This window comes from Protomyctophum parallelum, assembly GCF_964188405.1.
Source record: "Protomyctophum parallelum genome assembly, chromosome: 8".
NCBI lineage: Eukaryota > Metazoa > Chordata > Actinopteri > Myctophiformes > Myctophidae > Protomyctophum > Protomyctophum parallelum.
Genome location: NC_139703.1, coordinates 26,104,961 through 26,131,370, shown reverse-complemented (window position 1 = coordinate 26,131,370; position 26,410 = coordinate 26,104,961). Strand labels below are relative to the sequence as shown.

Below are 26,410 nucleotides of genomic sequence, written 5' to 3'. Positions count from 1 at the left end.
TGAAAAACGAGGTTTAAAAAAAATCAAAATTTCAAAAAAACGATGGGCTATAACCCATGTTTTTTTTAATTTTGAATTTTTTTCAAATCCTCAAAAATGATGAAAAACGGCGTGTTATAGTATGCCGTACGGTAGGGGCTATAGCCCATGTTTAAAAATGATGAAAAACGAGGTTTAAAAAAAATTCAAATTTTCAAAAAAACGATGGGCTATAACCCATGTTTTTTGAAATTTTGATTTTTTTTTCAAATCCTCAAAAATGATGAAAAACGGCGTGTTATAGTATGCTGTACGGTATGGGCTATAGCCCATGTTCAAAAATGATGAAAAACGAGGTTTAAAAAAAAATCTAAATTTCAAAAAAACGATGGGCTATAACCCATGTTTTTTTTAATTTAGATTTGTTTTTTTAATCCTCAAAAATGATGAAAAATGGCGTGTTATAGTATGCCGTACGGTAGGGGCTATAGCCCATGTTTAAAAATGATGAAAAACGAGGTTTAATTTTTTTTCAAAATTTCAAAAAAACGATGGGCTATAACCCATGTTTTTTGAAATTTTGAATTTTTTTCAAATCCTCAAAAATGATGAAAAACGGCGTGTTATAGTATGCCGTACGGTAGGGGCTATAGCCCATGTTTAAAAATGATGAAAAACGAGGTTTAAAAAAAAATCAAATTTTCAAAAAAACGATGGGCTATAACCCATGTTTTTTGAAATTTTGATTTTTTTTCAAATCCTCAAAAATGATGAAAAACGGCGTGTTATAGTATGCTGTACGGTATGGGCTATAGCCCATGTTCAAAAATGATGAAAAACGAGGTTTAAAAAAAAATCTAAATTTCAAAAAAACGATGGGCTATAACCCATGTTTTTTGAAATTTAGATTTGTTTTTTTAATCCTCAAAAATGATGAAAAAATAAACCATGGAAATACAACAAATTGAGCAGAGCACCGCAGGGACTTGAACCCCGTTCTGGAAAACCAGGAAGTACCACACCAGTGCCTTGGTTTTTGTTTTGTTGTAATTTACAGGTCCAACTCGAATAAAACTAAAAACTCTCTAATAAAACTAAAAACTCTAATAAAACTCTAATAAAACTAAAAACTCTAATAAAACTAAAAACTCCAATAAAACTAAAAACTCTAATAAAAATCCTCACTCTCTCTCCCCCTCTCCATCTCCATATCTTTCTATCTCCCCCCTCTCCGCTCTCCCTCCCTCTGTCTCTCTCTTTGCCGTATATAGTTTCCCAAACAAACGATGCCTTCAGGGACTGCAGTGGTTCATAATGATCCAAAACAGCGTGCGTGTGTCCGTGCGTGTGAGCGTGCGTGCGCATTAATACCCTGTCTCTGCTGACTTGTACTGTACTGTGTCATTATGTCTAAAAAGTAGATCTGGCCCAATATGACTACGCTATACCAACATTTGATTCGAATTTGAACGGAAAACGGAAAAACGATGGGCTATAACCCATGTTTTTTGAAATTTTGAATTTTTTTCAAATCCTCAAAAATGATGAAAAACGGCGTGTTATAGTATGCCGTACGGTAGGGGCTATAGCCCATGTTTAAAAATGATGAAAAACGAGGTTTAAAAAAAATTCAAATTTTCAAAAAAACGATGGGCTATAACCCATGTTTTTTGAAATTTTGAATTTTTTTCAAATCCTCAAAAATGATGAAAAACGGCGTGTTATAGTATGCCGTACGGTAGGGGCTATAGCCCATGTTTAAAAATGATGAAAAACGAGGTTTACAATTTTTTTTAAATAAAAAAAAAAAACGATGGGCTATAACCCATGTTTTTAGATTTTTTTAATTTTTTTTAAATCCTCAAAAATGATGAAAAACGGCGTGTTATAGTATGCCGTACGGTAGGGGCTATAGCCCATGTTCAAAAATGATGAAAAACGAGGTTTAAAAAAAATCAAAATTTCAAAAAAACGATGGGCTATAACCCATGTTTTTTGATTTTTTTGATTTTTTTTAAATCCTCAAAAATGATGAAAAACGGCGTGTTATAGTATGCCGTACGGTAGGGGCTATAGCCCATGTTCAAAAATGATGAAAAACGAGGTTTAAAAAAAATCAAAATTTAAAAAAAACGATGGGCTATAACCCATGTTTTTTTATTTTTTTTATTTTTTTTAAATCCTCAAAAATGATGAAAAACGGCGTGTTATAGTATGCCGTACGGTAGGGGCTATAGCCCATGTTCAAAAATGATGAAAAACGAGGTTTAAAAAAAATCAAAATTTCAAAAAAACGATGGGCTATAACCCATGTTTTTTGATTTTTTTGATTTTTTTTAAATCCTCAAAAATGATGAAAAACGGCGTGTTATAGTATGCCGTACGGTAGGGGCTATAGCCCATGTTCAAAAATGATGAAAAACGAGGTTTAAAAAAAATCAAAATAAAAAAAAAACGATGGGCTATAACCCATGTTTTTTTATTTTTTTTATTTTTTTTAAATCCTCAAAAATGATGAAAAACGGCGTGTTATAGTATGCCGTACGGTAGGGGCTATAGCCCATGTTCAAAAATGATGAAAAACGAGGTTTAAAAAAAAATCAAAATTTCAAAAAAACGATGGGCTATAACCCATGTTTTTTGAAATTTTGAATTTTTTTCAAATCCTCAAAAATGATGGAAAACGAGGATTTTTAAATCCTGTAATATAACTGTAGGGATTACAAACACAGTAAGGAACCTGGGGGTTATCTATGAAAAGGCAACACAATGAGCAGAAAATAAACCATGGAAATACAACAAATTGAGCAGAGCACCGCAGGGACTTGAACCCCGTTCTGGAAAACCAGGAAGTACCACACCAGTGCCTTGGTTTTTGTTTTGTTGTAATTTACAGGTCCAACTCGAATAAAACTAAAAAGGAGGTTGCTGTGGACAGTTCCGATGTCCGCCTACCACAGTGACATCATCGATAGGGCATGTCATTATACAAATGTATATATTTATTGATTGAATAGTTTATTAGACAGAGATGTAAAAAACAGAAACAGTAGAGTCAAAACTTTAGTCCTAAAGGGATGGCACAAAAACAATCCTTGTTTCCATTTAGGCCCTATGCGATCAATTCATAGAATAATGACAAAATGCATCATCACAGGAAAAACACAATGTGCGTTGGGGGAAAAATGGGGGGTGATCATTTCCTCTCCCTGTTTTAAAAGATGTAAGTGATCTGTTTTGAGGGAGAGGGTCAGGGCATTCCACGCTTTGGTGGCAGTGCTGTAGAAGGAGAATTTCACATCCCATTTTGGTTCAGTGGACATTTTCACTACAACAAATATAATATCAATACTAATAGTCATATTCTATTCTACCAATCAAGTGTAAATATCTATAAGTCAGAGATGGTCGCTTGTAAAACAAGAAAATAGGACAACTCTTTTGGAAAAATAGGACGGGTTTAGGACGGCATTTTTGGAAAAATAAGACGACTTTTTGGGAAAAATAAGACGACTTTTTGGGAAAAATAGGACTACTTTCTTGGAAAAATAGGGCGTATTAGGTTTTTATTAAATCATGAATCGATAGTTGGTTCGCCTTATCACTCAATACATCAATTAATTGATAAGCGATAAGAGAATTAATGTTATCAATATTATCAAAAAAATTGTCAACTACAGTATAACTCGGATGGAAACCTTGGTATGTCAAAAAACACCACCGCGAGGCGTTTTGAGCAACATTCCTGTATGATATAAGCACGGAGATCCGCAGACTTTAATATAGGATGGGATCTAAAAGTGTGTGTGTATTGGTCTCTCTCCGCAGTCAGGTTGTGGATCCTGTGCCATGATTGGTCTCTCTCTGCAGTCAGGTTGTGGATCCTGTGCCATGATTGGTCTCTCTCTGCAGTCAGGTTGTAGATCCTGTGCCATGATTGGTCTCTCTCTGCAGTCAGGTTGTTGTTGTAATGGTTCACTAGTCATTCTCTCTCCAGCATGTTGTTCTGATCTGTATTTACAAAATGGGAGATCCATCATTTTAAACACCTTCCTATTACAATAAATGCAAAACAATGTGACCAATGCTGCTTTCAAATATTTATCTACATCACACTGGTCAAACACAAATAGTATAGTTGGTATCAAAATCTCCTGCAGGGCTGTCCCAAACAATGCAGATAATGGATTAGGATCTATAACTGTGAGAACCCCCCCAAAGTGCAAAGTGTAATCCTACTATAAATGTGTCTGTGTGTCTGCGTGCGTGTGTGTACGGTTGTAACTCGAGAACCGTTTGCCCCACTAACTTCATATTCGTGGTCCACACCCCCGCAGGGAGTGCAGTGCCCGGTATCGAGTCGGTCGGACCCAGGGTTCTCCAGAACCACCACAAAAGGCTCTGCTCAGGCTCTGCCAGTGGGCCTAATCAGCCTAAATCCCCTCACCTGTGCAATTTCCAGCCTCTGCCTCAGCCAATTGATTGCCATGGCAACCCCACACCTGACAATGGATTAGCCTACTTAACCAGTCAACTTTTCACAGTCAGTTAGCCCTCTTCAGATACAGAGATCTCCATTTGGGACACAGACAGACAGTTAAAACGGGTGCTATATGACAAGTTCACAACGGGTATTATTAGGTTCCCCAGTTGCATCGTTCTCAAGTAGGCCAGTAGCCGACGGGCACGTATACAAGTCTAGTACATTTAAATACGATACATTGTTTTGACTCACAGAGATAGACTGGGACAGCAACGTTGAGGAGAGCTAGAACAGCACAGAGCAGTCCAACACCAACGTCTTATGACTGGAGGACATGCACGCACGCACACAAGCACGCACACACAGGAGTGAGAACAGTTACAATATTTGAACCACTTGTTTAGAAAAGTAAAATGTATGTTATTATTTTTTCATGTTGTGATTCGTAGTTTTAGTAACATCTCTCACCAGACAGTATCTGCAGTGGATCTTCCTCCTTATTGGGCTCAATAATTGCAATCAGTTCATGGTCATCGTCACTGTCTGACTGTAGAAGTTCAAGGCTCTCATCATGAGGACCATCTTCGTATGACACACACACACACACACACACACACACACACACACACACACACACACACACACACACACACACACACACACACACACACACACACACACACACACACAGACACACACACAGAGAGAGAAGAGTGAGAACAGTTAAAATATTTGAACCACTTGTTTAAAAATGTAAAATGTAGGCCTATGTACAATTTTTTCATGTTGTGTTTCGTAGTTTTAGTAACATCTCTCACCAGACAGTATCTGCAGTGGATCTTCCTCCTTCTTGGGCTCAATATTTTCAATCAGTTCATAGTCATCATCATCGTCATCGTCACCATCTTCACCCACTTCTACACTTAAGGCTCTAACTCTTCTGGCAGGTACTGCATAGGTGGGATCGTCTGTCTGTTGGAGGTCAAGGCTATCATGAGGACCATCTTCATCCATGTCTAGAGGACACGAGAAGGAGAGAGAGAGAGAGAGGAGAAGAGTGAGAGCAGTTAAAATATTTGAGCCACTTGAGCCAAATATTTGAGCTGTGTGTGTGTGTGTGTGTGTGTGTGTGTGTGTGTGTGTGTGTGTGTGTGTGTGTGTGTGTGTGTGTGTGTGTGTGTGTGTGTGTGTGTGTGCGTGCATGCGTGCGTCCGTCTATCCGTCCGTTACCAGCTAATCTCCGACACTGTTAACCCGGTCGGTGCCAAATTTTGCACACACACTCCCTGGATGCCAACGATGAACCTCTGCCCCAAATGATCCAGAACGGCCTGTTATAGCGCCACCGGGAGGCCGACTTTTGAAAAACACATTTTTTGAGGGGCGCTAGCCCCTCCTATACACAGGTTTAATGTAATGTCTTTAGTTCCATGTTTGTTTTGTAAACGTCATTGACAATAAAGGGAACATTTACGTCATAATGTGTCATTTACATCATATTGTCTCTTTATTGTTAATGGCGTTTAATGTTTGTGTTTGCACCGTTTGTTTTACATCACCATTTAATACATCACCTAATCAACATGAGGTAGAGTCTAACTCATGTTGATTAGGTGATGTAATTGATGTATACTGTAGTTTCATTAGACTAATATATTATATATTATATTATATATATTATATTATATATATTATAATATATATTATAATATATTATATTATATTATAGTCTTACACTGAAGTAGAAATGCAGGAAACATGAATAAATCTCATCCTTGAGCAGAACACAGGAAACAGGAATAATCTCACTCAGGAGTCAGGAACCAAACAGAAAATGACATGGTAGTCAAACAGGAACATGCACCGACGACATCAAACTATGAACTGAAAACAGTGTTTTGCAATGAGTCCAGTTATGTAGTGAGCAGGTAAATTGTCAAAGTGTTCACAGGTGGGCTGACGAGGGAGTTGGAGACAGGTGAGTGCAGGGACTGAGTGAGTGGAAGGGAAAATGGGAGTGGCCAGGGCTGACATGGTCTGTGGAGAGGCAGATCCTAACAGTACCCCCCCCTCAAGGGACGGATACCAGACGTCCAACAACATCGACGAGGGACGAGCAGGGCGGGTGGAGGGGGCCTGGAGGAGGGAAACTGAGGCAGAGCAAAGGGGATCTTCAGGTGGGCGGCCAGGACGACAGCCAGAGGCAAGTCTGGTGACCTCAGGGGGATGTCCAGGAGGATGGGGGGCGGCAGAATGAGCACCATCGGGGGGACGGCCAGGACGCTGGGATGAGGCAGTGACATCATCCGGAGGGCGGCCCGGAGGTCGAGACGTGGAGGCGTCGTCCGGAGGGCGGCCCGGAGGCCGAGACGAGGCTGAGGAGGTGCAGTCAGGAGGGCGGCCCGGAGGCCGAGACGCGGCTGAGGAGGTGCAGTCAGGAGGGCGGCCCGGAGGCCGAGACGAGGCTGAGGAGGTGCAGTCAGGAGGGCGGCCTGGCGGCTGAGACGAGGCGGAGGAGGTGCAGTCAGGAGAGCGGCCTGGAGGCCGAGACGAGGCTGAGGAGGTGCAGTCAGGAGGGCGGCCTGGAGGCCGAGACGAGGCTGAGGAGGTGCAGTCAGGAGGGCGGCCTGGAGGCCGAGACGAGGCTGAGGAGGTGCAGTCAGGAGGGCGGCCTGGAGGCCGAGACGAGGCTGAGGAGGTGCAGTCAGGAGGGCGGCCTGGAGGCCGAGACGAGGCTGAGGAGGTGCAGTCAGGAGGGCGGCCTGGAGGCTGAGACGAGGCGGAGGACCGTGGAAGCGGAGCCGGGTATGCTGCAGACGCTGGACCTGATGCTGCAGGTGACGCCAGGGGTGCTGCAGGCGGAGCCACAGGAGATGCTGCAGGCTCTGGAGCTGAAGCTGCAGACTCAGGAGGGAGGGCTGCAGACTCAGGAGACGACGCTGCAGACTCAGGAGACGGGACCCCAGAGGTGAGCTGCAGCGGTGGGACCTCGGAGGCGAGCTGCAGCGGCGGGGCCTCTAGAGGCAAGCTGCAGCGGCGGGGCCTCAGAGGCAAGCTGCAGCGGCGGGGCCTCAAGAGGCAAGCTGCAGCGGCGGGGCCTCGGAGGCGAGCTGCAGCAGCGGGGCCCCAGAAAACGCTGCAGACGGGACCGCAGAGGATGCTGCAGGCAGAGGCGACGCCGGGGGTGCTGCAGGCAGAGGCGACGCCGGGGATGCTGCAGGCTGAGGCGACGCCGGAGATGCTGCAGGTGGGACTGCAGGCGGAGCTGCAGGCGGGACTGCAGGCAGAGCTGCAGGCGGGACTGCAGGCAGAGGAGGCAGAGCTGCAGGTGGAACTGCAGGCGGAGGAGGCGGAGCTGCAGGCGGAGCAGGCAGAGCTGCAGGTGGGACTGCAGGCGGAGGCGGAGCTGCAGGCAGGACTGCAGGCGGAGAACAATAGGCTGCAGACTCAGGAGATGGAGAGCCGGCCGACAGCAGCTGACGGAAGCAGCCGAACAAAAAGCCCAGGGCCAGAGCTTCCATAACGTCAGGCTGACGCCGGTCACCACTGGAGATGACTGCCAAGGGCTCTGGCAGGTCACCGGCTGAAAGGGCTGTCGAGGGTGCAGAGGGCGCAGGCAGGACATCTAGGGAGATGGCTGGCAAGGGCTCTGGCAGGTCGGCAGTAGAAATCACCGGTGAGGGTGCAGAGGGCACAGACGGGTCACCAATGGAGACAGCAGGCTGGAAGGGCTGGTGGATGCTGGGCAACACGTTGCTCTGGACGCCGGGCAGCAGGGTGCCGGGCCGGGGAGTGCTGGGCAGGCTGGGTGGCGGTGGTTCCTGGCGGTGTAGGCGGCCATGCCTTTTTCTAGCAGGCCCCCGGTTCCCCACACTGTCAGGACAGGCTGGTCGGGTGGGCTTGGTGACTGGGAGACCCAGCCGAGACGAGGCTGAGGAGGTGCAGTCAGGAGGGCGGCCTGGAGGCCGAGACGAGGCTGAGGAGGTGCAGTCAGGAGGGCGGCCTGGAGGCCGAGACGAGGCTGAGGAGGTGCAGTCAGGAGGGCGGCCTGGAGGCCGAGACGAGGCTGAGGAGGTGCAGTCAGGAGGGCGGCCTGGAGGCCGAGACGAGGCTGAGGAGGTGCAGTCAGGAGGGCGGCCTGGAGGCTGAGACGAGGCGGAGGACCGTGGAAGCGGAGCCGGGTATGCTGCAGACGCTGGACCTGATGCTGCAGGTGACGCCAGGGGTGCTGCAGGCGGAGCCACAGGAGATGCTGCAGGCTCTGGAGCTGAAGCTGCAGACTCAGGAGGGAGGGCTGCAGACTCAGGAGACGACGCTGCAGACTCAGGAGACGGGACCCCAGAGGTGAGCTGCAGCGGTGGGACCTCGGAGGCGAGCTGCAGCGGCGGGGCCTCTAGAGGCAAGCTGCAGCGGCGGGGCCTCAGAGGCAAGCTGCAGCGGCGGGGCCTCAAGAGGCAAGCTGCAGCGGCGGGGCCTCGGAGGCGAGCTGCAGCAGCGGGGCCCCAGAAAACGCTGCAGACGGGACCGCAGAGGATGCTGCAGGCAGAGGCGACGCCGGGGGTGCTGCAGGCAGAGGCGACGCCGGGGATGCTGCAGGCTGAGGCGACGCCGGAGATGCTGCAGGTGGGACTGCAGGCGGAGCTGCAGGCGGGACTGCAGGCAGAGCTGCAGGCGGGACTGCAGGCAGAGGAGGCAGAGCTGCAGGTGGAACTGCAGGCGGAGGAGGCGGAGCTGCAGGCGGAGCAGGCAGAGCTGCAGGTGGGACTGCAGGCGGAGGCGGAGCTGCAGGCAGGACTGCAGGCGGAGAACAATAGGCTGCAGACTCAGGAGATGGAGAGCCGGCCGACAGCAGCTGACGGAAGCAGCCGAACAAAAAGCCCAGGGCCAGAGCTTCCATAACGTCAGGCTGACGCCGGTCACCACTGGAGATGACTGCCAAGGGCTCTGGCAGGTCACCGGCTGAAAGGGCTGTCGAGGGTGCAGAGGGCGCAGGCAGGACATCTAGGGAGATGGCTGGCAAGGGCTCTGGCAGGTCGGCAGTAGAAATCACCGGTGAGGGTGCAGAGGGCACAGACGGGTCACCAATGGAGACAGCAGGCTGGAAGGGCTGGTGGATGCTGGGCAACACGTTGCTCTGGACGCCGGGCAGCAGGGTGCCGGGCCGGGGAGTGCTGGGCAGGCTGGGTGGCGGTGGTTCCTGGCGGTGTAGGCGGCCATGCCTTTTTCTAGCAGGCCCCCGGTTCCCCACACTGTCAGGACAGGCTGGTCGGGTGGGCTTGGTGACTGGGAGACCCAGTGAGACACCCCCCCGTCTGTTGACACAACGGGGACCCCCCCGAGCCAGACGGGTGCAGGGGGGCAGTCAGCCAGATATTTTGTGAAGCCTCATTTGAAATCGGTAGATATAATGGCCTGTTGTGGCGCTGGACTGGACCCAAAAAGCCCCATAGCTCCATAGAGGCCCATGTATTTTGGCCCAACTTCACCTAGACTGTATTACCTTAATAAACATGGTCATGAATACTTTCTTCTTCCAGTCACTAGTTTAAAGTCTCATTTCTAATGTCATAATATTCTTTTTGGAAAATTATGGTCCCATTAATTAAAAAAATGACCATAAAGTCGCGTATGTTCTGAGGGGCGTGGCTACCGTTACAGTCTATGATCGGGATTCCCCTCCCACTCAAGAGTCTTCTCCTCCCACTCGAGTCAAAATAAAAACCAACGGAGAAGAAGGGGGGAAGTCCCGCCTCGTTGTCTGGGCAGCCAATGACCAGCTGGTACAAAACGGAGCCAGCCAATGGCCAGCTGGTACCAAAAGATGGCGACTTACATCAGGAATTAGCATATCATTACAGGCTTCATTTTACGTTCATGTTAGACCCGGGGAACGCTTTGTCCATATTTTTTACAGTCTATGGACGGGTGCCATAAAACGGATTTTGAGTGTGCAGTTGATTTGAATAAACAGGAAACTCTTCATTGCCGCGACAATGGGGAAAGAAATCCATAGACTGGGTGTTCTGATGGTTAGCATCCAGGCTAGTGGGACATAGGCTCATCACTCCAACCCTGATTGAGTGAGGAGCTGACTGGGAAACATGGGGTGAGCTGGTCTCCACAAAGCTATTAAGCCTCCCATTAACCACATCCAGGTAGGGAACAAAATGGTTTGTCCATGGCCTCTCTTTGAACCACTGCTGGTGTACTGTAATCTCCTTCTGGAGTTCAGCACGCAGGTTTGGAGGAGAGGCCACAAAACAATCTATGACAGTTTCAAAGTTCAGCACCTTCTTTGTCAACACTAGTAACTCTGCTGGGTTCATGCTTTTTGGTCAGTTCATACTGTCATGCGGTGGCAGAATGATAAACCCAAAATGCAGAGTCACAGGAAACAGTGTTGAATTCAAGGTATTTAATAAATGAAATAGGCAATAGTCTTACACTGAAGTAGAAATGCAGGAAACATGAATAAATCTCATCCTTGAGCAGAACACAGGAAACAGGAATAATCTCACTCAGGAGTCAGGAACCAAACAGAAAATGACATGGTAGTCAAACAGGAACATGCACCGACGACATCAAACTATGAACTGACAACAGTGTTTTGCAATGAGTCCAGTTACTGTATGTAGTGAGCAGGTAAATTGTCAAAGTGTTCACAGGTGGGCTGACGAGGGAGTTGGAGACAGGTGAGTGCAGGGACTGAGTGAGTGGAAGGGAAAATGGGAGTGGCCAGGGCTGACATGGTCTGTGGAGAGGCAGATCCTAACAAAAATGCCTCAAATCATCCATTTGCCATCCAAGGCGTAAGAAGAAATGGCACCCTTTTCACATAGGCCTATTATAGCACCACCAGGAGGCCACAACCTGACCTGCCCTGGTGAAGACCTGTGCCCAGAGGGGCACTTTATCTAGTTTGTTCATGTTGTGATTTGTAGTTTTAGTAAGATCTCTCACCAGACAGTATCTGCAGTGGATCTTCCTCCTTCTTGGGCTCAATATTTGCATATATATGTTCATAGTCATCGTCTAACTGTAGAAGTTCAAGGCTCTCATCATGAGAACCATCTTCATCCATGTATGGCGCACACACACACACACACACACACACACACACACACACACAGAGAGAGAAGAGTGAGAACAGTTAAAATATTTGAACCACTTGTTTAAAAATGTAAAATGTATGTACAATTTTTTCATGTTGTGATTTGTAGTTTTAGTAACTTTGGGTAACCGCTGTTAGATAAGCGAGAGAGAGAGAGAGAGTCATATGGGGACCAAGCCACTGCATGGCACAGGCACATAGCCTAACACAGCCCAAAATTGCAACACCTTCAGAAGCATAAATGCATAATCTCAGGAAGTCCAAAAATGCAACACTTACAGAAGCATGAATGCATACATTCAGGAAGCCCAAAAGTTATACCAAGCACAAATCTAAGACACCGTTTAGAAGACCAAAATAACAAACCAGAAGTCCGAGGCAGATCACTGGAACAACAATGTATGTACTGACATGACAGTGTGTTTGTGAATGAGTCCAGTCTTATAGGGAGCAGGTTGATTGCAGAAGTCAGGTGTGGAATGGGCATGGCACTGTTGGGCTGAAGAGGGAGTGGAAACAGGTGTGTGACAATGACTGAGAGAGGGAATGGAGAGTGGGAGTGGCTGATATGGAGACATGGTCTGTAGAGCGACAGACCATGACACGTTTGACAACGGGAGACTAAGCTAAGCAGGCTAACTAGAAAGGGAAGAGCAACGTGTGGGCTAGCAAGGAGGGAAACTAGGTTTCAAGCTAAGCTAGCAGAGGACAAACTCAAGCCGCTGTACGGCCCACTTTTTTATGTCCTTTATGAAACTTACGGGCTTTCTAGAGCTGGGAACGTCCGTGAGTGGAGAAACCACCAACTTAGGGCCGTGAATTTCCGTGGCACAAGTCTGGGACCCACCTGAAGTGGAAAACGTGTTTCAGCAGCCGAAGGTGATTCTCTTGGCAAGACGTGTATGCGTAGCACAGAAAGCAAGGAATGACGAGCTCAGGGCGGATCTCCGGTTTTATACCAAGTGGGTGGGGTATACAACCGCCTTGAGCGACAATGTCATGATCCAATAGGATTGTTCCGTGAGTGTATGTTAGGCTGTGTGCCTGCGCCATCTAGTGGCTTGGACCCCATATGACTCTCTCCGAGAGGGACTTAACCCCTGGGCTACAATTAACGGAAAAAACTGATTATTGCTAAAAATACAAACCTACCGTTAACGGAATTAACGGAATGTCAATCAATGTCAGTTATCGGGGGTTCAACAAAGCAAAAATTAGCATGTTTTCGCTAATTTCGGTAATGTTGGATGTAATTTACCAAAAAACGGCCGAAATCCGCGCGATCGTGCGCTATCGTGCACGCGCGCCGTCTCTATGTGCGTCGCTGTAAAAAATGTGATATTTTGCGATGTTTTGGGGTTGATTTGACCTTAATTTGACTTAGTTATGAAAAAGTTAGCATTAGCTTAGCATCCCGGACAGCCAAGAGAGTGACACAGGGTTAAAGTACTACCGGATGTTATCGATCGTTGAACCGGAAGTGACTTAACCAGATTCGTCTATTTTTGTCAAAAACAGCATAATGGTGCGTTCCCACCATCTGGTGGCAAAACGAGAGAATACATTACCAATTAATACATTACCAAACGATCTGTTCAAACCATCAGATCTTTCTATTAATGTTAAAATTATGAATTAAAAATATGCCAATTTGTTACCCAAACAAAAGAATTGGGATTGGTAGTCCAAGGGTTAAGCTAACATCTCTTACCTGACTGCAGTATCTTCGGTGGATCTTCCTTCTCCTTGGGCTCAATATCTCCCATCCATACATGTGTGGCGTCGCCTAACTGTTGAAGGTCAAGGCTGTCATGATGACCATCTTCACACACTTCTACACTTAAGACTCTAACTCTTCTGGCAGGTACTGCATAGGTGGGATCGTCTCTCTGTTGGAGGTCAAGGCTATCATGAGGACCATCTTCATCCATGTCTGGAGGACACGAGAAGGAGAGAGAGAGAGAGAGAGAGAGAGAAGGAGAAGAGTGAGAGCAGTTAAAATATTTGAGCCACTTGAGCCAAATATTTGATCCGTCCGTCCGTCCGTGTGTGTGTGTGTGTGTGTGTGTGTGTGTGTGTGTGTGTGTGTGTGTGTGTGTGTGTGTGTGTGTGTGTGTGTGTGTGTGTGCGTGTGCGCGTGCGTGCATGAGTGCGTGCATGCATGCATGAGTGTGTGCGTGCGTGCGTCCGTCCATCCGTCCGTTACCAGCTAATCTCCGACACCGTTCGGTGACAAATTTTGCACGTACACACTCCCTGGATGCCAACGATGAACCTCTGCCCCACCGGGAGGCCGACTTTTGAAAAACATTTTTTTTGAGGGGCGCTAGCCCCTCCTATACACAGGTTTAATGTAATGTCTTTAGTTCAATGTTTGTTTTGTAAACGTCATTGACAATGAAGGGGAAATTTACGTCATAATGTGTCATTTACGTCATATTGTCTCTTTATTGTTAATGGCGTTTAATGTTTGTGTTTGCACCGTTTGTTTTACATTACCATTTAATACATCACCTAATCAACATGAGTTAGAGTCTAACTCATGTTGATTAGGTGATGTAATTGAGCGCCCTCACACGGGTGTGATTTTTTATACTCTGCATGTGTTCAAGATGGATCTGTCCGATATTTCATATTCCATCCTAATTGGCTAACACTGGCTTTGAAAGTTTGCAGGATTGGCCCGTTTTGAACAAAAAGCCTCAAATCATGAACGCACCGTGCAATTTACGTGAAATTTTTCACACTTTCCTACTAGGCTGAGGAATATATCCCACCCTTTTCACATTGGCCTGTTATAGCCCCACCAACAAGTGGATTTTTGCAAGACACATTTTTTGAACAAAATGCCTCAAATCATCCAATTGCCATCCAAGGCGTAAGAAGAAATGGCACCCTTTTCACATTGGCCTATTATAGCGCCACCAGGAGGCCACAACCTGACCTGCCCTGGTGGAGACCTGTGCCCCAGAGGGGCACTTTATCTTGTTTGTTCATGTTGTGATTTGTAGTTTTAGTAAGCTCTCTTACCGGACTGCCATGTGTTCGGTGGATCTTCCTCCTTCTTGGGCTCAATATTTTCATAGTCATCGTCACTGTCTACACTTAAGACTCTAACACTTCTGGCAGGTACTGCATAGGTGTCATCGTCTAGGAGGTCAAGGCTGTCATGATGACCATCTTCACCCACTTCTACACTTAAGACTCTAACTCTTCTGGCAGGTACTGCATAGGTGTCATCGTCTAGGAGGTCAAGGCTGTCATGATGACCATCTTCACCCACTTCTACACTTAAGACTCTAACTCTTCTGGCAGGTACTGCATAGGTGGGATCGTCTATCTGTCCAAGGTCAAGGCTATCATGAGGACCATCTTCATCCATGTCTGGAGGACACGAGAAGGAGTGAGAGAGAGAGAGAGAAGGAGAAGAGTGAGAGCAGGTAAAATATTTGAGCCACTTGAGCCAAATATTTGAGCCGTCCATCCGTGTGTGTGTGTGTGTGTGTGTGTGTGTGTGTGTGTGTGTGTGTGTGTGTGTGTGTGTGTGTGTGTGTGTGTGTGTGTGTGTGTGTGTGCGTTATATTATAGCGCCACCAGGAGGCCACAACCTGACCTGCCCTGGTGGAGACCTGTGCCCCAGAGGGGCACTTTATCTAGTTTGTTCATGTTGTGATTTGTAGTTTTAGTAAGATCTCTTACCAGACTGCCATGTGTTCGGTGGATCTTCCTCCTTCTTGGGCTCAATATGTTGATAGTCATCGTCACTGTCTAACTGCAGAAGGTCAAGGCTGTCATGATGAGGACCATCTTCATCCATATATGGAGTTCACGCACGCACGCACGCACGCACGCACGCACGCACGCACGCACACACACACACACACACACACACACACACACACACACACACACACACACACACACACACACACACACACACACACACACACACACACACACACACACACACACACACACACACACACACACACACACACACAGAGAGATATTAAAAACTCAAAGAAAAACTCAAAATAATGCATGCGGAACTTGGCCAATTCCCTCTCCTAATTAACATCCAGAAAAGAGCATTCAATTTCCATAAGAACCTTCAAAATAGTGACCCCACCTCCTACCATCACCAGGCCTTAAAATGCCAAGAGGAGAACATGAGCAGGAGTCCCCTCAGTCAGATAGTCCTGAGTCTTACCCCCACCACCCCTCCCCTGACTAAAACAACATCCACTAACCAAATTATCAAAATGCAACAAGAACATTATATCACATATTGGAAAAACACAACAAAAACCCAAAGTAAATTAGAATGCTATTTGGCCCTAAACCGAGAATACACAGTGGTAAATTACCTGACCACTGTTACTGATCCAAAACTGAGGAAGATGTTGACTATGTACAGACTCAGTGACCACCGCCTGGCAATAGAAACCGGCAGACACAGACAGAACTGGCTGCCTAGAGAAGACAGACTGTGTTCACTCTGCTCTCAAGGGGAGGTGGAGATGGAACTACACTTTCTGTTACAATGCGACAAGCATAAAGACATCAGAGAATCATTCTTCCCTAAATTTAAAGAAAAATATAAAGAATTTGAATCCACCATTAATAACTCATCACTCCAATATGTTCTGGGAGAACAGTCCAAATGCACAGTTTTGGCAGCAAAATATGTGTGGAGTTGTCATCAACTGAGGGACAGCCAGTGGACAGAAGAGACAGGTATATCTGTCTGAACAGGGTCATTAAGTTGCTGTTATGTTTATGTTTGTTAATTTATTTTCATTGTTACTGTATTGCTTGTTGTTCATTATTGTTGGGATGTTTGTTGTTGTTTCTGTGTGCGCAGAGAGTTGTTGTCTCTGTGTGCGCAATGTTGACTTTTGTTTTGTTGTATGTATGCTTTGGCAATGTAGAACATCGTGCCAATAAAGCCTTTTGAAATTGAATTGAGAGAGAGAGAGAGAGAGAGAGAGAGAGAGAGAGAGAGAAGTAAAGAGTGAGAACAGTTAAAATATTTGAACCACTTGTTTAAAAATGTATGTACTATCTTTTCATGTTGTGAATTGTAGTTCTCTCACCAGACTGCAGTATCGTCGGTGGATCTTCCTCCTCCTTGGGCTCAATATCTCCCATCCATACATGTGTGGTGTCGCCTATCTGTTGGAGGTCAAGGCTGTCACGATGACCGTCTTCACACACTTCTACACTTAAGACTCTAACTCTTCTGGCAGGTACTGCATAGGTGTCATCGTCTAGGAGGTCAAGGCTGTCATTGTGAGGACCATCTTCATCCATTTCTACACTTCTGGCAGGTACTACTGCATAGGTGTCATCGTCTAGGAGGTCCAGGCTGGCATGATGTCCGTCTTCATCCATTTCGTTCAGACTCTAATTCTTCTCGCATGGTATACTTTGGTCCACCTCTTAACAACACACTGACTGTGGCCTCTCTTCCGCTTTGTTTGTTCTGCCCCTTTGCCTTTTAAAAATGAGCTTTTTTTTTAACTTAAAACATAGATGACATGGCAACACTTATTCCTTGTTTCCATTTCCTTTTTTCTCTCCCCGTGTTGCAACAGTTACTTACCAACTGCAACACGCAACACACAACACCGCCATGGCATACATTGGTGCATTTATAAGATGCCACTTGTATATGCCACCATGCATGCTAAGCGGCATGTAATGTAAATTGTATACTATCCCAATATGTGTATAGGCCTACTGTATTCTACATTCCATAATGTATCCAAATATCCATTATACAACAATTGGCACGTAATGCATGTACTACAGTCACATGACCACTTGTCTTGTCTCTCCACGCACAATTACTGAACAGCCTACTCCAAAACGGACTCTAAAGGGAGCCAAAAACAGCATCATAGTTACATCTATTAGTCCATGTAGGCCGTGCTGCGGGGTCCCTTTTCGTTCAGTTTCGTTCCCGTGTCTTTGGCACTAATATTTCAACGCATCTTTGCACACTTGCACGCACACACACACACACACACACACACACACACACAGACACACACACATAGGCTACTCTTATGTCTGGCGGACTTTCTTGAGACCTTAAAGTCCAAACCACGTACACCAAAGGGTCGGTTCGGGACAAAACGTTTTGTGATTTACCTTAAACAAAACAAAAAACGTTTTGTCCCAAACCACTTTGGGCTTAAAGGGGAATACCACTCATTTTTCAACATCATTAATATACCTTAGAGCTGAAAAACAGAATGGGGGGGACTTTTTTATTATTTCCACACAACAGCTCTATTATAATATATAACATATATTAATGATATAGTAAAATGTTGCAAATGCACAAGGTGTCTGAAGATAAGAGTTAAAAGTTAAAAGTATGTCACCTGCACTTCTGCAAATGCATCAAGTGTAATTCTGCTTTTTACAGTGTTTCTGCTTTTGACATGACACACTCGTCTGGCGTCAACTGTCGCTGCTTATATATATGTATATGTATATACATGTATATGTATATGTATATGTAAAAGCATGCGGCTGACTGAAGCGACGGACAGATTCCCGGAAACGCTCTCCTCCGCGTCAGTCAGCCGCGGTGAAATTTCACTGCAGTGAAATTTGTTCTCTGCATTTGACCCATGTCTTGGAGCAGTGAGCTGCAGCCGTGCCGCGCTCGGGAATCATTTGATTAGTAGATTTTGATGCTGAGTGCCAAGCAGGGAGGCATTGGTATGACCCGGCCGACCCCGACCTCCCAGTTTCAGGGCGGACTACAGTGTCCGCCCTGAAACTGGGAGGTCGGGGTCGGCCGGGTCATACCACGAGGCCACTGTCTGGTTTCATGGCGATGGTGGGGGCAGCTCTGATGTGAGTTGGCAGTATAAGTTCCATAGTGAGGGGGCGGCCGCGCATAGGCCCTGTCACCCCAGGTTCGCTTGTTTGACTTGGGAATGTCCAGGAGGTTGGCAATGCAAACCTGAGGGAGCAGGACAGGACATGGTGTTGGATGAGTTCAGATATGTCATCATCATTTCTCGACCGCGGTCGAGATCATGTATTTCACAACGCCACGCCAGACTTTCCAGTCCTTCATTGCCATCCCCAGTTCCTGCTTACTGATGCATGTGTCCCTATAGCGATGATGACATCAGGGAACGACAGTTTTCTACCTCTGGTCTGCTTTGAGGCAGGATTCTAGAGAAGAAGGGAAGATATAACCTCATTGTCAGCTCTGTAGCAGTGGCCGGCAAGTGTTCTTCTGGATCGGACTAGTGAAGAAACACGGGGAAGGTTACCGTTGGTATATTAGGTTAGTCGATGGGTGGCTCTTCGAAGAGCTCAGAGATGTAACGGGGGGCCTGGTTGTTGAGGGTTGGTTAGTATTTTTCTCTCCACCAGGCCGAAGGCATGGGGGGAGAGTATGTTTTGCACTCCGTCCGTCCGTGTGTCCGTCCGTCCGTCCGTGTGTGTGTGTGTGTGTGTTCGTCCGTGAGCAGCTAATCTCGGCCACCATTAACCCGGTCGATGCCACATTTTGCACACACACTCCCTGGATGCCAACGATGAACCTCTGCCCCAAACTTTCCAGAACGGCCTGTTATAGCGCCACCAGGAGGCCGCTTTGTGCAAAACAAGTTTTTGCACAGTACACCTACAGATTTTGTCCAAACATCACGCAAATTGGTACACAGTCTCTCTAGAGCCATTCAACGACACCGGTCTTTCAGATTTCTCACACTCCATCCTGATTCGTTAAGATCAAAGTTCACAGGAGTGCTCAGTTTCAAACAAAATGCTGCAAATCATGAACACATCGCGTGATTTCCGTGAAATTGTGCACCCACATTCCCACTAGGCCGAGGACGAAATGCCACATGAACAATTTCAACTCAGCCTCAAGGTGGCGCTATAACTGGCCAAAAAGTGTTTTTACCTCTAACTGCACGGATCTGTGGATAACTTTGTATGCCAACTCCCTAGAGGCCAAGGAAAAACCTTTGCCTAGAATTTTTCACATCTGCTCTTTATAGCGCCACCAGGAGGCCGACATATGTAAAACACATTTTCTATTATTACTCCTTCCGATTTTATCCAAATCTCACGCAAATCGGTACACATGATCTCCATAGTCATGTGATCAAGACACGTTTGTTTGATTTCTCATATTCCATCCTGATTGGCCACGATTGGCTCCTACAGTTTTCAGGAGTAGCCCGCTTTGTACAAATCGCCACAACTCCTCAACGCAGCGTCCGATTGCGATGAAACTGTGCACGCATATTCCCACTAGGCTGAGGAAGAAATCCTGGTGGAGACCTGTGCCCAGAAGGGCACTTTTTCTAGTTAAGTCTGTCCTGTGCTTGACCGGGAGCCAGTGGGGATCACAGAGGACTGGTGTGATTTAATTCTGGTGAGCAGGCGGGCGAGTTTTGTACATACTGTAGTTTTTTGAGAACCTCGGCAGTGATGCCGCAGGCCAATTAGGAGGGTATTGCAGTATAGTCGAGTCTGGAATGGATGTGATGAAGGCATGAATGAGTGTCTCAGAAGCATTGTGTGATCAGGCTGAGACGAAGGCGGGCAATGTTGCGGAAAGTGAAAGAAGGCAGTTTTTGTGATTTCACAGTTTTTGTGATTTCACATGTTTGTTAGTGCTGTGTCTATATGCATTTCATGGCTAGACACATTATTGTCGGCAGTGGGCTCTGGGGGAGCACACTAGAATGGCTACTGGTCAGACATTGTGTTAATTCATTCTGAAGAACCACACTGAAGGCTTTAGAGCCGCCAGTGGGACTAAAAATAACTATAAAGAGAGTATGACATTACTATAAAGAGAGTATGACATTATGAAGTAGTCTAAAAGAATGTTTGTAAAAGTAGAACATTTGAATTTGTGCTCCCCGGGCTGAAATCTCCCAACTTTAAACTGAAATTAAAGAGAAATTTGTAGAGTCAGACAAAATGGCTGGGGGTTCGAATCCACCGTTGGTGCATCTGACTTTGTCGAGCGTCTATACGAAAACAATTGGCCAGTGTTCAGGTGAGGGCAGCCGGGCGGGGGAGGGTGATATTTGTCAATGCCAGTATATACCCACGGGCTGGGGGTGGCACCTGTCATCAGGGAGTGTTGGCCGGGGGCTCCTGACTGGCAGGTGAGTTAGTATAGGATACAACAGCAGTGACAACGCACACATGTGCGTGGAGAGGAATTAATTGGCATAACTACAACTAAATTGGGGAGAAAAAGGGGTAGGCTATCTAAGTACAAGATAAATAAATAAATAAAAGTGTCAATCAGTCTGATTCATGCCAATCTTGTTTTTTTACATATCATTTTTATCCCACGATTTTTACAACCCATTTTTTCCACCCAGTGTCAATTATCTAATGTAACCTGGGCGCTCTACACTCCCTCTGCCAACCTGGGGAAAGCAGCGGACTGTGCATAAGGAATAAGTTAATTGCTTCTTTTGACCTGACAGGGGGAGTTTGGACGTAGGGCGTGGAAAGAATACGTTATTCCAACCAGTTCCTTTCCCCTCCATTAGGTGCCCCGGCTGGGCAGGGGGAGGCAGTATAGAGACTAGGATTACTGCATGATTTTTTTGGGGGGTATGTTGAAGCTTATAAATAAACATGCAAATTTGATGTGTTAATCTGGAAAACAGTAAGTAAATTGAGCATTTTGAAAAGTGGAGAAGGATCAGAATAAATTATGGACGTAGACTGTTATTCGTCTCAACTGCTCAATTAAGGCATAAAACACAGTGAAATGAAACAACGGAAGTTAATAAGTTAAAAAAACAATTACATATTGAGGTAGGGAGGTTTAAATTGTCCATAGGACATTGGGGTATTAATTTTTATATAGAAATGTTACAGTGGCTTAAAGATAAAAAGGGTATTTTGAGACGGAATTGCAATTTCTTAAGGTGGGCGATTATGGCCTTTCAATGTGATATGATATTTTGAAGTAGTATTACAGTATTTTCTACACCTTAAGAGGGAAACAGTATATGCCATACCACTGACATAATAATCTTAGACCTAGACGATTAGTGGCACAGTGGCATAATCACAATCTATGTCCCTGGCTACTCTCTCTCTCTCTCTCTCTCTCTCTCTCTCTCTCTCTCTCTCTCTCGCTCTTTCTCTCTCTCTCTCTCTCTCTCTCCCTAGCTTGCTCTTGTTGTCTTGTCTGTCACTACCAATTAGCATAATCTGGTGCTGTTATCCTTAACTCCTCACAGTTAAGAGTCACAGGTGGCTGAGAAGGGTCTGCCCTTCCAGCTCTACACAGACAGGCACTTTGCACACTCACTCACACACACACACACACACACACACACACACACACACACACACACACACACACACACACACACACACACACACACACACACACACACACACACACACACACACACACACACACACACACACACACACACACACACACACACACACACACACACAGTACACATGGGCAGGCTACAGTCCTCACTCTTTGCACAGCCAGGCTGCCTCATAATCAAGAATGGCCTTTTCATTACCATGGACCTATTTTTAGTACCGTGGTGTTGCTGACAAACCATGTTGGAATTTATCTTTTGAAGATCCATTTTTGTTTTCAACGTACCTTTTTTTTTTTTTGTAGACGACCTTAAACTGATCTCAGTCAGTTGTGAGAGTACGTGCCAGACAGGGTGAGAGAGAGAGCCAGGCTGAGGACACTATACTGTGACTGGACTCTCTGTTTGTCCGTGTGTCTATCCCTACCCAGGAAAACGCTGCTGGGACAGACGAGAACAGTGTAGATCCTGAAGCAACGGAGGCTAGAAGACCCGTGCAGGAACTTGCACTGGTTGTTTTGCTGCATTGTTCCTATATCTTGTGGATACACAATCACAAACAATGGGAGCGTCCTATGGAAAAAAGGTATTGCTGTTTACTGTTTGGGATACATTTTATACAGCATAATTGTGATTGAGATTTATTTTTCTCAAAGGACATTTGAGAAAGGTAACGTTTGAGAGAAATGGAACGTGGGCCAACATTTTGCTGTAGATTACTTCTTAATCAGCTTAGGTATAATAGCTTTGAGTTATTTTCATCAACACAAATTTGGGCCTGTATGGTCTCCATCATCTTCACAGTCTTGTATCTAAATACAGTAGATGAAACACACATCATGTTGTGATGATGTGCTGGCTAATGAAATCAAGCATAAAATAAGTAAGTAAGTAGCCACACAAGCATTGCTCTGAAGAAAGAGGCCGTTTCTCTGATAAAACATTGTTTCTTCTTTAAAGTCTTAATAAATTGTTGCATCTGAGCTACGAGTATCTGTCAATGATTCAACCCACAGAGGAAATACATTACAATACATTTATTCCCAAAACATAATTGTTTAGAGGAAATATTATTCCAAAGGCTCAAAATATAATTTCAAATATACAATATGCACTGCACGTATCAATATTACAGTACATTTCTTGTTGAAAGCTGTAGATTCATTGTCAGTGTGAATGCGACAATTTCGTTGTTGGTATACCATTTCGTACAGAACCGATGGTGATAGTGGCTTTGGAGTTGTTTCCACGAAACATGTTCAACTTTCACACTTTCATCACAAAGCACCTATACTATTCTCCATCGAAATCTCCACAATGAAAAGTAGAAAACCAAGGCACACAGTATACATAAGACCATGGGATATAATTCCACAAATTCTCTGGATGTTTACTGTATGAGTGGAATCCCATTGAGGGCTCGCGCCATTAAAGAACATATTGTGCATTGGCAAATATTTAAGCTATGGACCGGGACAGTGGGACACACCTGTTATGTGGGTGTGTGGATGGGAGCATGTGTCGCATTGCCATGGTGCTGTAGTGTATACAGAGGACAGCTGACAGTGTGTGTCTCAGCTATGCAACAGTACTATTATGGGGTGCCTATACATCACCCCTCATAATATAAAACCTCGCCCAACACCCAATTCATACGTAAAACTAAAACTATAGTCATATGACTACATTGCTCACAGAAAATGTGGCACAATTTTCAGTTGAAAACTATCTTTGGATCTCTTTTTCTATGTTGGCTGCCGGTTTATGCTTTACTTCAGATAGGGAAGAAAGCAAGTGCAGAGAGAGAGAGAGGGGAGACATGCAAGACAGGATGGGCTGTCAGATTCAAACTCAGATCCTTACGTTCACAAGAAGCTTCATGGTCTTGGCATTAACTGAGCCATGGGGAACCCTGACTCTCTTTCTAATGTATAACTTATTTCTTATCACACTGGGTACTGTAAAGACCCTGTACTTTTCACTTTTGGTTGTTATAATAATGGTGATTACCACCGGAGACTAAACTGTAAAATTGTGAATGTTCTAAGACTGTACACATGTGTAATCAAACACAAATGTAACAAAATGGACCCAGTTAATTTAGTTACATTTCCATTTGTACAAATGGATAAACTAACACTGGGGGTTTTAATGTGTGTATAAGATGAGAAACTTGTACTGTCATTGTTCATCTTGTCAGATGCTCTGGGAAAGAGCAAGAGTCAGGCTAAATATCATACACACATCAACCGTTACTATAACGGACACAACCCAGCCAACATATTCTGTACGTGCAATATGAGCAGTGAAGTCAAGAAGGGAACAGTGTGACTAGAGTAGAAATGATAGATAAGGTGGAGTTGGGTAAAATATTTGACAAACAGAGAAGGTTTCACAATTGGTATCGTTCCACGTGGGGTTGGAATAGATAAAGTGTAGTACAGTCCAACTTTATTTGAACAGTCATGTGTGTCATTGTCACAATGAAAAGTGGTTACACATTCTCTCTAAACCCGCAAGCAAACAGCCTGTTGCTTCGGCAAAACCATCAATGAGCACTATACGTTTACCAGTAGTCACATTGCCTTAACATCAGTTAATTTACCGGTCACAATCCCTTTCATGCACCAAAGTATATCAGTACGTTTATCAATCACAGACGCATGATCTGATAGTGGATACAGATGTAATTACCGGTATTATTCCTACATAGAATTCTGTAAAAGCACTACAGACCCAGTTTCCATGTTACAATAATTTAAATATTATTTATCATTGTGCAGGTATTTCTTGATTTTCTTCCTTTATTTTTGTAATGTATTTTTAACGTTGTCATGGTTAAATCAACATTTTCAAATCAACTACCGTATCGGCAAACTGTATTCATTTCTGACGTCAAGTCAGGTATCTTTGAATTTGTCATTCTGTTTATTCAGGCAATTGACATTGCCCTAATTGAGTTTGAAGAGAGTTTCTGTCCCACTTTTGAGGGACAGAGTGAGAGACAGAGTCACGGAAAGAGCAGCACTGGGTTTCTTTGTTGTAAATGTCACTGCCTGACTGAGCTGTAACTTCATTACCCTCTGCCAGCTTCCAGGCATTGCTTGGCAGGCACTGTTCGGATGCCCAGTTTGGACTTCACAGTCCTTGCAAGTTGCACCAACCCCAGAGATCACACAACAACACTGCCTTTCTATTGCGCAGAGATGCTGTCAGACTTCTGGAGAAGACAACAACTGTGCGACTTAAGTTTGTATATAGGGTTCAAAATCTTGCACCTTTCGTTTCGATGTCCTTTAGGAAGGACAATGTTCTCCGAACCTCAGATGTCACGGTCAGCTAAAAGCAACAGTTGTCGAGCGTTGGACATGTATTCATGCAAGTATCTTGGCCTAGCAACAAAGCCCATGCCGGTCTATCCCTGACCGATCCATAATTCACAGCTATTTTGGATGGCAAAGGATTAGGTTCACTCGGTGTTGCATTTATCTTTTATTGAGACAGAAAGCTGAAGGATACTGGTATATTTCTATCCCAGGGCAGCTGTGTGGAGGGTCAGGGCTCTCAGCGCCTCATCCACTATACACCATTAATGGGCATTAACAGTTCAACTGATATCACTGTTTGAATGTACTGTAACTTGGCAGTGAACTCCCTGTGCCCTCTGAGAGGGAGGCAGAGCGTGTGGATAAAGAGCAACGAGTTTTATTTTCAGAACAATTTCCGTGGTTATGTAAGGCAACAACATGCCTCATTTGGAAACGTGGAGGCAGAACATGTGACCAATTCCTGACCCTTATGATTTGGTGGTCTTTAATTTGCCAGTCTCACTCTGCTGGCCATGTCTGTTTAGATTTGTCAAAATGTATACATCATCAGCTATGGGATTCACAATGAGATGAGTGCAGCCATATTAAGCCATTTTGGGCGGTAACCCCTTTTGGTGTTTTAAACATTGTTATAATTTAGCTATTGAAAAATAGCAGATCTACAAGTTCATAGCGCGCCACCGAGTGGCGCGCTATGAACTTGTACTTTTTGAAAAATCGTGCCTCAAATCGTGTTGAAAAATGTGCCTCAAATCTTTCAGAAAATTGTTTTTAAATTTCGACGTCAGGCCTGAATGGGTTAAAACTAAAAGACATACAGTACAGTACATGGAGCATGAATAGATATTTCTGTATACAGAAAACAGCGCTTTATGCAAGCATGTGTCTACCATTTATATTGTCTGTGCCAGGGGTCTTCAACAGGGGGTCCGGGACCCGTAGGGGGTCCTCAGAGGCACTCCAGGGGATCTGCCAAATCTTTGTGATAGGATATTTGCTTTTTTACATTAACCACTTGAACCCTATAGTATCTCTTCTGATGAACATTAGCCACAACATATTTTGTCAAAGAGGTTGGGTTTGGGGGGGGGGAGAAGTATTGAGTATTAAGTTTTAAGTGGTTAAATGTCTGAAATGAACAAAAAAA

General features: G+C 45.2%; 1 protein-coding gene across 1 annotated transcript in view; it reads left to right on the top strand.

Moving 5' to 3' along the window:
- The first annotated feature begins 22,084 nt into the window (after window positions 1-22,084).
- LOC310863182 (protein FAM107B) overlaps window positions 22,085-26,410 on the top strand; it is a 41,722-nt gene continuing 37,396 nt past the window's right edge. Inside the window, exon 1 of the mRNA XM_083771352.1 lies at window positions 22,085-22,520. Coding sequence (XP_083627478.1) covers window positions 22,497-22,520 — 24 coding nt within the window. The 5' untranslated portion in view covers window positions 22,085-22,496. The remainder of the gene's footprint in view (window positions 22,521-26,410) is intronic.